This window comes from Carya illinoinensis, chromosome 7 (assembly GCF_018687715.1).
Source record: "Carya illinoinensis cultivar Pawnee chromosome 7, C.illinoinensisPawnee_v1, whole genome shotgun sequence".
Lineage (NCBI taxonomy): Eukaryota > Viridiplantae > Streptophyta > Magnoliopsida > Fagales > Juglandaceae > Carya > Carya illinoinensis.
In genome coordinates this window covers 37214552-37228285 of record NC_056758.1, presented here as the reverse complement: position 1 = coordinate 37228285, position 13734 = coordinate 37214552, and the positions used below count along the sequence as shown (strand labels likewise).

General features: G+C 34.6%; 1 protein-coding gene across 2 annotated transcripts; it reads right to left on the bottom strand.

Moving 5' to 3' along the window:
- Positions 1–5390: 5390 nt before the first annotated feature.
- Positions 5391–6435, bottom strand: LOC122314860 (translation initiation factor IF-2-like). Of its 2 annotated transcripts, none has more exons than XM_043130489.1 (2): positions 6196–6435; positions 5391–6110 (listed from the first exon to the last, which is right to left on the bottom strand). In XM_043130489.1, exons 1-2 carry the CDS (start codon positions 6251–6253, stop codon positions 5641–5643), a joined length of 528 nt encoding a protein of 175 aa, XP_042986423.1. In that variant the 5' UTR covers positions 6254–6435; the 3' UTR covers positions 5391–5640. The 2 variants fall into 2 exon arrangements, with proteins under 2 accessions (XP_042986423.1, XP_042986422.1); XM_043130488.1 differs by having other exon boundaries at positions 5391–6073; positions 6196–6420.
- Positions 6436–13734: the final 7299 nt, after the last annotated feature.

The window sequence follows — 13734 nt, the reverse complement described above, 5'->3', positions numbered from 1 at the left end:
TTTTTTTAACATTTTAAATTATTATTATAATTTTATATGCAATTCATATTATAACTAAATAAAGTTGCGTTTGAACATTGAGTGAAGTTGAATTAAATTAAGATGTAAGTTATAAATTGAATAAAATATTATTAAAATATTATTTTTAATAATATTATTATTTTAAAATTTAAAAAAATCAAGTTAATTATTATATTTTATATTAAAATTTTAAAAAAATATAATAATTAAATAAAATAAATTGAGATAAAATTTAGAAATCAAACTGACTCTTAATCTACAAATACATGCCAATGTTTTTTTCTTTCACAGACCTCACAGTCCTTCCCGTCTCCGGCCCTTTTCTTTTTCTCTCTTCCCCCACTCATTTTCTCTTTCCCCAAGGTCCCAATCCGTTTTCGTTTTCCCACACTTCTTTTCTTGCCCCCCCCCCCTTCCACCTTCCCGTAATTTCTCCTCCCCTCCTCTCAAATTCTCTCGAAACTTCTCCCCACCCTCTCTCTCTCTCTGTATATCTCTACCCCTTCAAACCCCTCTCTTTTCCCCGATTTTCTCAAACCCCTAACCTCCATCTCTCTATTTGGAAAATTTCTTGACGGCCCATATCTCTCTCTCTAACCGTTCTTTCCCTCTCTCTTATGCTCTATTACACACTGCACTTCCCCCTCTCGTCTCAACATAGAAACAAAAACTGTCTTCACTGTGTTTGTTTTTATTTCCTGTTTTTTACAAAAACAATAAACAAAAACATGGAATAAATTACAACCCACGAGTGATCCCTGATCATTCTTTCAGTGGAGCCGCATCTTCAGGCTCGGCCTCGTAGTCATCTGTATTAAAATCTACGCTACAAAAAAGGGTACGGCAGACAAGTAATATTCCAAATAAATCACAAGATAAAAATATATTAATGCAACAACAATATGCATGAAAGTGATACCATATGCATGAGACCCGAAAATCACTATTTTCCAAAATAACCAATTTTTTCACACACGCCAAAAATCTCATTTAGCCCAAAAATTCAATCTCGTCATTTTTCCAGAAAATGACCCAATAACCAACTATCAGAACACTACAGGCGGGAATCACAGGTGTGACTCTACTGCCATCACTTCTTACCACTATCTCTACGCGTGTACTGTATGCGGGAATCACATGTAGAACTCTTCCACCGTCTTGTTTACCACATCCCTACAACTCTGTTTGTAGGTGGGAATCGTAGGTGAGATTCTACCACCATTCCTATCATTATTCTTATGTATGCACCGTAGGCGGGAATTACAGGCGGGACTCTACCATCGTTCCTCCTTACCACCGTCCCTACAATGACTCTCTATCAAACCGTTCAATCAATTCATTTCAAACACATCCAAAATCATTTCTTGTATAAAAACACAGTTTCCAAATATGTACATGGACATGCATGCAATTACACGAAAATCCAGTTTTTCTTTTCAAACATGCACATATATGTACTATGCAATGCATACGACAAGATACCAAAAATATCCAACAACAATAATTTCCAACATCAAACAATCAAATAAACAACTCTGTCCTCTAATCCAATCGACCTCCGACTCCTTGGACTCAGTTTGGCACAACCAACTAATCATAAATATTGTTAATGCAAAAATATATTTAGATTTTAAAGGTCGTTTGGAAAATATTTACAATGCTATAAAATAACTTTCGAATGATCAATGAGCTACAAACGGTGACAAAAAGGCAACATCATAGTGCAAATGCACTGTGGCCGTGGATCACAAAATAACCAAATCTGAACGGGATCAAATGAAGACTAGGGAACGATAGGGTAGAGAGTATGGGTGCTAGTGAAACTAATGGAAGTGGTGTTTGGCCGTGGGTGGTGGCACAAACGGTGATTGAAGGCCAAAAAGCTTAAAACGAAAAGTGGGTTGGTTAAACTTCATCGATGACAGATTAGAGTTGGGGTTGGGTGGATTAGGTAGCTGAGAGACCGGTGATAATGTGGTGAAGAAGTGGTGGCCAACGATGGAGGCATGGCGGCACGGGGAGCACAAAACCATGCAGCTTAAGGCCATGCGTGGAGGAGCTAGACAGTGATTGGAGGGCTGAAACTTGAGGAGTGAGGTCTCCGGTGAGTGGGAAAGAGAATGGGAGCAACGACAACGGCAATAGGCGACTCATAGTGGAACTAAAAGGAAAAATGGTCGCGGCTTCCAACTGTGTGTGGAGGCTAATGGTGGCTCAGTTGGAGCTAAAAATAGAGAGGAAATGTCGCTGGCTGGAGGGGAAGCAAGTGGGGTGGGCGGTGTTGACCACGCTAGCGAGAGGCGGCGGGCTAGGGTAAATGAAAGAAACGTGCAGAGAGAGAGAGAGAGAGAGAGAGAGAGAGAGATGTCGTGCGGGGAGAGAAGCAAGAGAAGAAAAAAAGAAAAGGAACAAAAGAAAAAGAAAAAAATAATGGAAAGAAATGAGGTCTAATCCTCTTACTTATATCACGAAATTGATCTAATAGAAAATAATTTTTAAAAGTAGTAAATTGAATAAAATAATTTAAACACAGTATCTAGCTAAAATAAAATAATAATTAGTAAAAACTAACAACATAATTTAAAATTAAAAAATAAACTAATTTAAAATCCATCCCTTGGCCATTCCCTTATTCTCTAGCCCACGTTGGCTTTTCTCTCTTCCTAACCTACCCTCTCCCTCACGGCCTAAAGGACCCCTCCACCGTTGTGCTCCACTTGAGCCACCATGAATAACACTGCTCATGGATCTTCTCAAAGGTCAGATGTTTTTTTTTTCAAAATTTTTGAAAGATTTGGGTTTTTGGTTGGTGTGATTACAGTGAAAGAAATTTCAAGTGGTGAATTCAGTGTGATTATAGCGATGACTTTTAGTGTTTCGAGACGGCCGGGTTGACGTTGGTAATTGGTGGGATGTACACATGCATTAGATTGTCTTTGAATTCAGTTTGGTTTGTATATATAGGTATGATTTTTTTATTATTCAAGTTGTGAAAATTTCAACAACTTACATATTGTTTACTAATTGTGTTTGGATCCTTCTTCTTCTTCTTCTTCTTCTTCTTTTTAATAAATTTCTTATCTTTTCAATTTTACTGTGATTGAGTTTCTTTTGCTATTATGTATATGTGCATGATGTGATTATAGTGAAAGAAATTTACTCATAAAGCACTGAGAGATTGAAGGAAAAAGCACTGAGAGATTGAAGGAAGAAGAAGCAGATTGCCAAGATTCACGAGCAACAAATTGATCGATCAGGTAGGAAAGGAAAAATATTTATCTTAAATATTATTTTAATTAATATATTACACTTTAAATAGTTTTTTATATCAATCATTTAAATTAGGATACACTCAAAATGCGTCATATTATTGAAAATAACAAAATATATAAGAAAGAATAATATTGCTTAATATATAAATATATATAACACAAATTCGAGCGTTTTAATTAGAGTATATATATATTCTTAACAAATCTTTATATTAGTAGGAATGTTAGGTTAAAAAAAAAAGGGATCGATTTTTGTAATTACGGAGATCCCTGTCTTTTTTTCTCCTTTTCACTAATGATTTTTCAACATATATTGGAACACATATGGTAGCAATGTTGAAAAACTTGATGAGAAAAGTAGCACGTACGTGGGTCCAAGCATTAATGAGAATTTCCAATTCGTCTATGATTTCACAAAATGCTCCTCATACTCGACAGTGCGTGTGGACCTATATATATATATACATATTGAAAAATACTTATCCCAAATATGGTGTTATGGCAATCGATTCAATTTTTTATTTTAATTTTTTTATTTAATAGTTAACTAAATATTTTTTAATGAATTTCTAATTTTTAATTAATTTTTGAAAAATTTTAATATAATTAAAAAAAATTGAAAAAAAAAAATTTAAAGAAGAAGAAGAAAAGCTACCTATTGATATCTCTCGGTGGCCTCCCTGTGTCCGTAGCCCCACCCATATAGAGTTATGTCCTTTTTTTTTCTGATCTCAATACTCAAATAGTAATTAGATGGTGCATCATTTATCCCATGAATACACAAAGGACTAAGTACATTGACATTATGAGCGTGACAAGACTAGCAGATATATCCGTGTGTCAAAACAGCTAGAGACATGATATCTTACCATTACGTGGATTTCACTGATTATTTTGCTGATCATCCTATTATCTCACTCATTTCTTTCCATTGTGGTATTCTGATATCCTCCATCATTAAGGCAATTATCTACCCCTCTTTCTCTGCCTCTCTAATAATATATAGCCTTATAAATTTCTTTCTTTTTTTCCTTTTTGTCGGTCTAATTAGGACTTAGGAGTATAAATTTAAATCGAAAATTTGAAAACCGGTTTGAACCGAATTGATCCATCTAGGACCGGTTCCTATATTTTAAACCCACTAATTCTAGACAATGTCCCACGTAGGTTTTGGGATTTAAGTTAATCACAAGGAGGCCCAAGTGCATTAATATATATATAATGAATTTTATTTATTTATTTTTATTGATCAATTTTGTTTAAAACTTGTAGAAGTATCCAGATGCATGATGAATCAAGTAGGTTCCAAGAAGATAGTGGTTTGCTATTCTCGGATTAGCTAAGGATGATGACCTTTAGCCTATGAGGTTCAAGATGTTTCTTACCAATTCAACTATGGTCTTCTTGCACGCGATTTATTTATTTATTTATTTCCGATAATGCATGTTAGGCAGATTATTCACCCAACTTTCTGATTTTTTTTCTTTCGGGAATCCGAGAAGTTTTGCAATCTATTAAAAAAGTTGGACATATTCTTGTAGCATAATAATAATAATTTTTAATTAATGTTTAATATTTATACAAATATAAACATCCCTCTGTGAGTGTGGAACAAAGCTAGCTAGCTAGCTAGGAAGTTGACCTCGATCTCAGCCACGAGCTCGTGCTGCGCGAAAGTTGATATTTAAGTATAAATATATATATATTAGATTTTCCCGAGCCAATATAATCACGAAATTGTTCAGTGGACTCTCTCGCAACTTCCAAAACGTATATAATTACCACTTTTCTTTTTATTGGTCCAAATAACCCCGAAACAAATAGACAAAAAACATGCCCATAGAGTCGATCTTTAAGATGCAGCAAAGTGTGATTGGCTCCAAAAGGATGAATAATGTATTGGGGTTATCATGATTCATGATGCAGACTATGATGAAAATGACGATCAGTTCAATAGTATCATTACAGGTGTTGGATAGTGGAGCTTTAGTCTTATGCATACTGAGGATTAGAGAAGGATCAGAAAATGCCAAAATTCCTACTTCCCCACAGCTCAAAAAAACGACCCCCATCAATTTTGTAGAAAACTAATTGGGATGTCGTTATCAATCTTGATCAGTGCATAGCAATATCTCCACTGATTATTGGTATTAAACCAAGATTTATGGCGAATTACAGTGACATTCTATACAAAGGAGTTAAAGAGAGAATGGATGAGAACACTGACCTGGATTTTCTGTGCAAAGGTACAAAAAAGATGACAAGCAAAACCAAAACTGTCTCTGTAACTTTATTTTAGTTTATTAATTATTTTTTTTTAACAAAAAGCCATATTATTGCTCAGGAATTAGCTTGAAACCTCATCCAAAAGCTTATACCTTCTCACCTTACTCCTGAGCAAAGGCCTGGTGACTCCAATTCTGTTTGATATCTCCTCCGATTTGGTTCTCCTCAGCTTCTCTTCCATACGAGCATTCGTGATGATCCTCTTTCGGGCCGACGGCGATGGCGACGGAGACGGCGATCCATCCGGCGATCTCTGTTTCTTGATGGGAACGTTGAGTTTTAACTGCGAAGTGTCTCTTTGTCCTTTCAGGTTTGCGAGATTGTCACCGTTACCATTCCTTCTGTTGCTCTTGCTATCGTCTTCGCCCTGATTCTTGTTCGACGATGAAGAATTGGATGAATTCTGTGACTTTTCTTTGGCGTCCTCCTTCTGACTCAAACACCAATTGCAAATCCGATAAGACTCGGCCTTCGGGTAGAGATTGCTACAGTACCTGCAGTAACGATCGAATTGTTCAGAGGGAAAAATAACTGAACAATCAGAGACAAAATATCAAGACCCAAAAAAAATATACAGCAAAAATTAAATGCCGAGGAAAGCAATTTTGATGGGTACCTGTGCTGCGATCTGAATTCGCAAACTTTGCATTGGAAAAGCTCGTAGGAGAAACCATAATCGCCACACATGCAACACTCAAGGCCAGGTTGTGACGCTACAGTAGGAGTATCTTTGTTTGTTGTCATAGGCCCTGTTCTCTCTGAGAGAGGGAGACTGAGGGAGAGATGGTGGACGGCCACACAACAAAAGGCCTCGAGGGTGTTTTTATTGCGCGAAATTATGAATATTTTGGTACCATTTTACGCGTCGCCGACGCCGTGTGTCAAAAGTAATATATCATAATTTTCCAAAATTGTTGCCAAACGTGAAAAAAGAATCCATAATTGAGGCGGGGGTGGGGATGGGATTTTGATAATAACACTCTTTCCAAGTCAGGTCTTTACAGAATCGTGACTTGGTAAAAAATAAAGTCTTTATACAATTTGTGGGTCCGATATTTGTTTAAAAAAATTGATGATTTACAGGATGCCAGAGGTAGAATTTTAGTTGGAAAACATAGATTATAAAATTAATCACCCTGATTTGCCCCGGAAGTCACCATATCTATTACCATACTGAAAATGTAATTAAATTCTCTATGATCTATATATCACGATATAACAACTTAATTTTACATTATCTGTGCCTTCTCTTTGTATTTACTTATTTATCAAATTATGATAGAAGGATACCCAAGAAAAAATAAATCTTCTTTGTCCAGATTTTGTCCCCACAATTAACAACTCTGAAGGTCGGGCCCCTTGTCAAAGACACAGCTGGCATTATAGATTAAAAAAAAAATTAATGTTATTGCGGATCGTATGAATTATATTCCACATTGAGTGGATATATATACAAGAGGTAACGAGGCTATGATTATGAAAATTGAAAGTATCACTGCCTTTTGTGAATAGTAAGGCTAATAGTTTTGCTTTATTCATATCATGTGACATCTTGGCATATAGTACTTTTGTAGGGAAAATTGACCATTTCAGCATCACCTGATTCTTGATCCGTTGTAAAAATTAACCATGCTAGTCCACGGATGATAGACCCCATAATAGAATATTTGTCGTGATAGGAGGAATTCCCGCATCTAAAAAGATATTTACATGCTCTGTTACTACCTTTGAAGCCGTGATTTCTTATCCTCTTACTAGAGGTATAAATTTAAGATTTAGATCTAGAATAATATTATTATATATATTTATAAAGTGTGCAAGTATTGTATAGTCGCTTTAAAAAATAATAGAGTTGACTATTAAAAAAGTAATTTTCTTTACATTTGAGTCCCATATTTATTCATTTTTTTCAAAATAATTATACAATACTTATATAGTTATGATTGTAAATATCATTTTTCTTAGATATAATATCTAGAGATAATCGCGTGAAATGAATCATATAATATTTATTAAAGATTCACTAATATCTAAAAATTTCACTCATACAATTAGATATGTATAGCACCCTATTATATATGTACTCCTTAAATTTCAGATAAAAAGTTGAAATGATTCAAATTCGATAAATATATCAAGGAATGATCATAATATCACAGATGCGGCCACCTAATTAAAGAAATTAAAGTCTGGAAAAACGATGGGGCTTGTTTTGGAAGAAAAGACCACGTTTTACGTTCAATTACCGCGAACCCATTACTAATGCTTTACTTGTTAAACGCTCTTAATACGCTAGATTAATGGTCAAGAAAACATATTCAAAGCGTACGTTCAAACAAAGAGGAGCTCCAGCTCTGCCCATACAATTTAAAAAAGACTTCTCGAACGTGACGAAACGTAATATATAGTCAAGCGTTGCTTCTAGGAAGGATAGGATAGGATACGATGGGCTATCGATCGAATTACCAATTTAAGGACTCGGTCTAGCCCAACTTCTCGAACCTTCACCTACAATTTCACCCTACCAATTCAAAGTTTGCCACCAACGTACGAGGAACAAGAAGATCAGTTGAAGCTGAGATTGTCGAGTCTTTTAGTTATAACTATTGTAAGTTATATATCTTTCATCGGGTGTCAGCTAAGATTTTTTTTTATTTATTATTTTTTTAAATTTTTTTTTTTTCTGAATAAAATAACTTAAAGCACATGTGCATGCAGTGCTCGGTTAGGATAGTCGTCGTGTGCAAACGAAAATATGACAATTAGCAGTATGATGGAAAGTTGGCTATAGCTAATGTATGTCAAGCTAATTGCATACGAAAAATTCCATCATAACTTGTCTTTGAAGTCTGAAGAATGCCACGTATATATAGGACGATACCTGCCTCTAAATCAATTACAATTTTTTCCAACAACGTTAATTAAGATCATCAAGTCATGATCCTAAAAAAAATTCAAGTACTTCATTTAAGATCAAGTCATAATGATGCTACAAAATTGGTCAAATGTACCCAATTTAATTAAAAACTAGAGGTCGAAAAACAAATACTGAGTTAATTTATCGCTTTTACACCACCCACATAATTTGAGATTTCCGGAATTTCACGAAGTGAGAATGCGTCATAGGTTTAAGAGGCCATCAAAAAGTATCGATCCATCACTACGTATAAAATAAAGAATTCTAGACTAGAAAAAGGTTATTTTACGCATATATCATATATCTTTCCTTACTTTTTATCATCGGATATTAGAACTAGGAAAGGACAGGATTCCCCCATCAAAGACAACCCCAAAACACAGCTGTGCTTATCATTATTGCCACGATCAGTTTTGGCATGTGGTGCATCTGTTTCTCCGAGTTTCTTGTTGAATGAAAAATAAATCTCTTTCGTTGATTTGTGAATGGACGTGTACATGTGTTCAAATAAAAGGTAGAGGCTACAATTGTGCCCTATGATCTGCACCATACATAGAAAGTAAATCTATACATTAATTAATAAAAGAAAGAAAAAAAGAAAAGAAAAGAAAAGATAGAAAGTTGTACGATTTATATTAATATAGCTGGTGTAACATTTCTATTCTTCCAAAGAATAAGCCCAAGACTTCTCGCATAGAAAGTAAATCTATACATTAATTAATAAAAGAAAGAAAATAAAATAAAATAAAATAAAGAAAGATATGGGATTTATACTTAATATAGCTGGTGTAACATTTCTATTCTTCCAAAGAAGAAGCCCAAGAATCAGCTTTACACAGTCATGCCATGCACAAGATCGATCTGTTCTGTGCAAATAAAACTAGTACATATTTGTTACGTACAGCCGACCAGCCTATTCTATAATACAAGTTTATGCTGGCGGTTCTCATTCGCCGATAACTTGGTCAGAATCATACCGCGTGCAACTTCCGATAGTCTTTGCCAATTTTTATTATTATTATTTATCAAATGAATGCATCGAGTACTCCCCAATAATATTCTATTCAGGTGCGTTGGCCAAGAGTATTTTCCAGTCAGACTGCAGTTCAACAAGGAATCAATTAAGTACAAATAACTATAAATAATTAACGAAGCACGCAATGAGTTTCCTTGAGAACATTAATAATGTGAGCACAACCTGAAGATCCAGCAAATACACAGAAACCCCACGCCAAAATTTTGCTGGCATGTTTGGGGCTATGATGCAATAACTTTTTTTATGCCCTGTGTGTGTGAGAGAAACTGAGATTCAGATTGACCCCACATATACTAGCATTATGGATATCAGAATATTTTCCCTAAATTATCTCATTCTCTTCTACTTCTGCGTCATAGCATCGCTCGCATACTACCTACAAGATGATCTCTTCAATCATATGCCATTCCAGAGATTTTTTTGTGGCAGCATAGACCAAACTCGGGCCATATAACTAAATTAGAGTATTCAGCGTACAACCAACATAGAGATCTCAACAATTATGCTAGAACAATTGATGTACAAATGATGTAGTTGTTGCATGTGTGATACAGGGAGATCTGAGTCAGATGACGTTGAGCTGTTATATTGTATATTGATGGCGTTGAACTATCTCGAGACGGCAAGTCCATGCAAGTCAAGCATGAAACAGTGAGTTTTCCTTGATTTGGGACAGTTTTGAGCACGTATCCATATTTTGTCTATAATTTTGGCTATGGGTATTGAATTCGCGCATATGACCCCAATTTGAAAAACTCTTTTTGGTACGCACTTCATGATCACCCATCTACACTCAGTGTGCATTGTTTTTTAGCCCAAAATCAGCTGTTTTCCACTTCAAATATCTAATTTTAGATACTTTTTGCCTTTTATGGTAATATTTTATTTCTCCTCTAGGAAGTGATTTTGATCCATATTTTAGCCAGATTTTTGACAAATTACTCATTTGTTCACGTATTTATTTTTGGTATGTTTATTAAGATTTTTCTATTTTTGGTAAAATCCTGATATTTTCAAATTTACAGCTATTTCAGCTTGGCCTGTGGGTTTGGTTGGACATTCTTGAGTTTTGATCATTTTCAATTGAAACGAGAGTTGTTTTCTTTGTGTTTTGGATAAATCTCTTGTCTTCTTTGTTTCGATTATTTGGTGAAGCTAGCCTCCAAAATTAATCTAAATTCTATTTGGCATCAAGGTGGCAACTACAATGTGTTATAAAGGAAGTATTTCTATTGACACAAAATGGGGACTTTTATGCTCCTATTAGGTACACAAAACTCAACAATACAAGAAGGTTATAGATATATGTTACCATGTATTAGTATTTTTAGTATTGGCTAAATTCAGTTTAAAAGCAATGGGTAAGATTTGTTATTTGGTTTGGGTTGATACTGCAGTAGGGACAAAAATGGTCGTTTTGTCATGGTTTGTAAGGTATTCATATTACAAAGGGTTTGTAAGAGACTTACATGTATTAATATTCAAATAGTGGAATTGGTTTCTTTAAAGGGTTTCCATATGTCACAAAAAATCCTTGTCTTGTGGTTGATTTGTTTTGTGTTATTATTCATATATATTTCTATTCCATTGCTAATATTTGACATGAATTAAAATTAGAAAAAGAATTGCGACGTACATCTGGCATTAGAGCGGGTTCACTTGGTGTTGAATTAGTTTTCTGAGTGTGATCCTTTGACCCCATTGTCATATCACAATTTCTCTCATCACCTCCATAGTTTGAACTATGCATATTGGAAAGTATGCACGACAGTGTTTCTAAAGTTTTTGGATGAACGTGTTTGATATTGTGTTGAAAACGGTTGGACTAAACCCACTACAACCATGGATCAACCATGGATGGTTGGTCTAGAGATGACCATGCTAATTGCAATTGGAATGGCATGGGATTAAATGCCATTTTTATGGCTGTCTCACTTGAGGAATTCAAGCGAACTTTAAGGCAGGAAATTGTTAATGAGGCTTGGGACATACTGGAAGTTACATTAAGGAACCAAAATGGTAAAAAGTTCTAAAGTTTAATTGTTAACTTCTAGGTTTGAGGAAATAAGAATGAAAGAGGATGAGTCCTTTGATGAATTCTATGCCAAGATAAATGACATGGTAAAATCCAGCTTGGTGAGAGACTTGATGAAGCGAAAATAGCGAAAAACATCTTGAGGTCACTGCCAGAAAGATTTAGGGGATGTTTGCAAAAAAAATTCCATTTTATCTCATCTCGTCTCATCTAATCTTATCTCATTTCATTTAATTCTCAAACATAATTCAAACACAAACTTTTTCAAACTAATCATTACAACTTTCCCAAACTTTCAAATAAAAAAAAATCAATCTTTTCAAGTCTCAAAACATAAATAGTATTAAAAATTATATTCTAACAATATTTTAACTTTATAATAATTTTTTATTCAATTTTTTTTCTCTTATTTCTCAAAACCCAATAAATACTTAACTCAAACTATCTCACTACTATTTACAAATCATTTTACTACTATTCACAAAAGTTTCATCTCATCTCACATCCTCCTAGACCCAAAGTGACCTCTATTGAAGAGAGTACCGATCTTGATGGAGTCAAAGTTGAAGGAACTTGTAGATTCACTTGGAACTTATGAGCTATCGCTTCCTGAACATAAAAGTTCCAAATCTATGGCTCTAAAAACAGTAGAGAAGAACCAATAGTTCATCTAATGAGGATTCAACAAGTGAGGAAAGCATTGTGGTCCTAGCCAAGAACTTCAGAAAATTTCTTCAACTTAGAAAAGGAAATGGCGGAAGTAGAATGTCTAAGAAATCAAGAAATGAGTTCAATAAATTTTTTCAAGATAAAAAAGGAAACGAAAAAGAAAATATAAAAATTCTCAAAACAAGTACAGCTATGAATGTTCTAGATATGGTCACATTGGAATAGTGTCCTAACCATATAAAATCCAAAGGAAAGACCTTGAAAGCCACACTTAGGGATGAATCTGAATCCGAATCTGAAAAATGTGACGTATTTTCTGATGATGAACATAATTTTCTTGCTTTTGGTGCATCATTTGATTGTGATTCATGCTTAGATAAATTTGAATCATCCATGGATTCCATGTCCTATAAAAGTTAATTTAGTGATGATGAAAATAAGGAGGGTTTAGAAGACCTGCAAGATGTTTATAATGGATTGTTTGAAGGGTTCTCTAAGCTGAAAAAATTGAATAAAAAACTTTTGAAAAAGTTGAATGTTGTTGATCTCGATAGAGAAGGCTTGGTTGCAAAAGTGAATGAATCGCATGTTTTAATTGAGAATCTAAAGTCTGAAAATACTATGATTGAACAAAATAAAACACTTGAGAAGAGGCTTAAAGAGTCCCATGATAATTTAAACAATTTCTCAAGTGATAAGCTTGACAAGATGGTAATTGTTCAAAAGTGTAATCAAGACCAATCAGGCTTAGGATTTGAAAATTCTGTTTGGCCTATTCTTCACATATTTTTGAAGGCTATGGAAGTTGAGGAAGCCAATGCCAATGTGGCATGCATGGAAGAGGGCAAAAATATGTGTTTGGATGCTTGTGTGATGTCCAAGTCCATGGCTCCTCCTAAGAAACAAACTCAAGCCAAGTTTGTTCCTAAGTGTCACTATTGTGGAGTTGTTAGTAGGCACACGAGATCAAATTGTTCTAAATTAATATCCCCTCAAGTTTCGTCCAAGAAAGGTGCACCTAAAATGAAAGAACTTATTCTTGAAAATCAAGTGACAGCTTTGACTAAGCAAATTAAACTCAAAGGTGCAAAGTTTGATATGTTGGCTACTTCTCTTGCTCAAGGTAAGAAAATAGAAACTCAAATAATTGGTGACCGACCTGACACCACACCCAAGTTCACCCAAGTTTAAGAGAGTTTGGGTGAAAAAGAAGGGTTCAAGATAGAGTCCCATGGCATGCCTAGGTTGCACTTCATGCACATTCATTTTACCTTGGATATGCATTTCGCATTTTATTTTATTTTGTAATTTTATTTTACTGCATCTTTTCTAAATTATTAGGATTGTAAGAAAAAATTGAAAAACTCAACGAATAAACCGACATGACCTAGTTTTGATTCCTAGTAACCGAAATTGATTGAAAATCAATTCGGTCCAATTCGGTTTGGTTTTATATTATACCAAAAAATCAGACTGAACTGAACCAATTATATCCCTA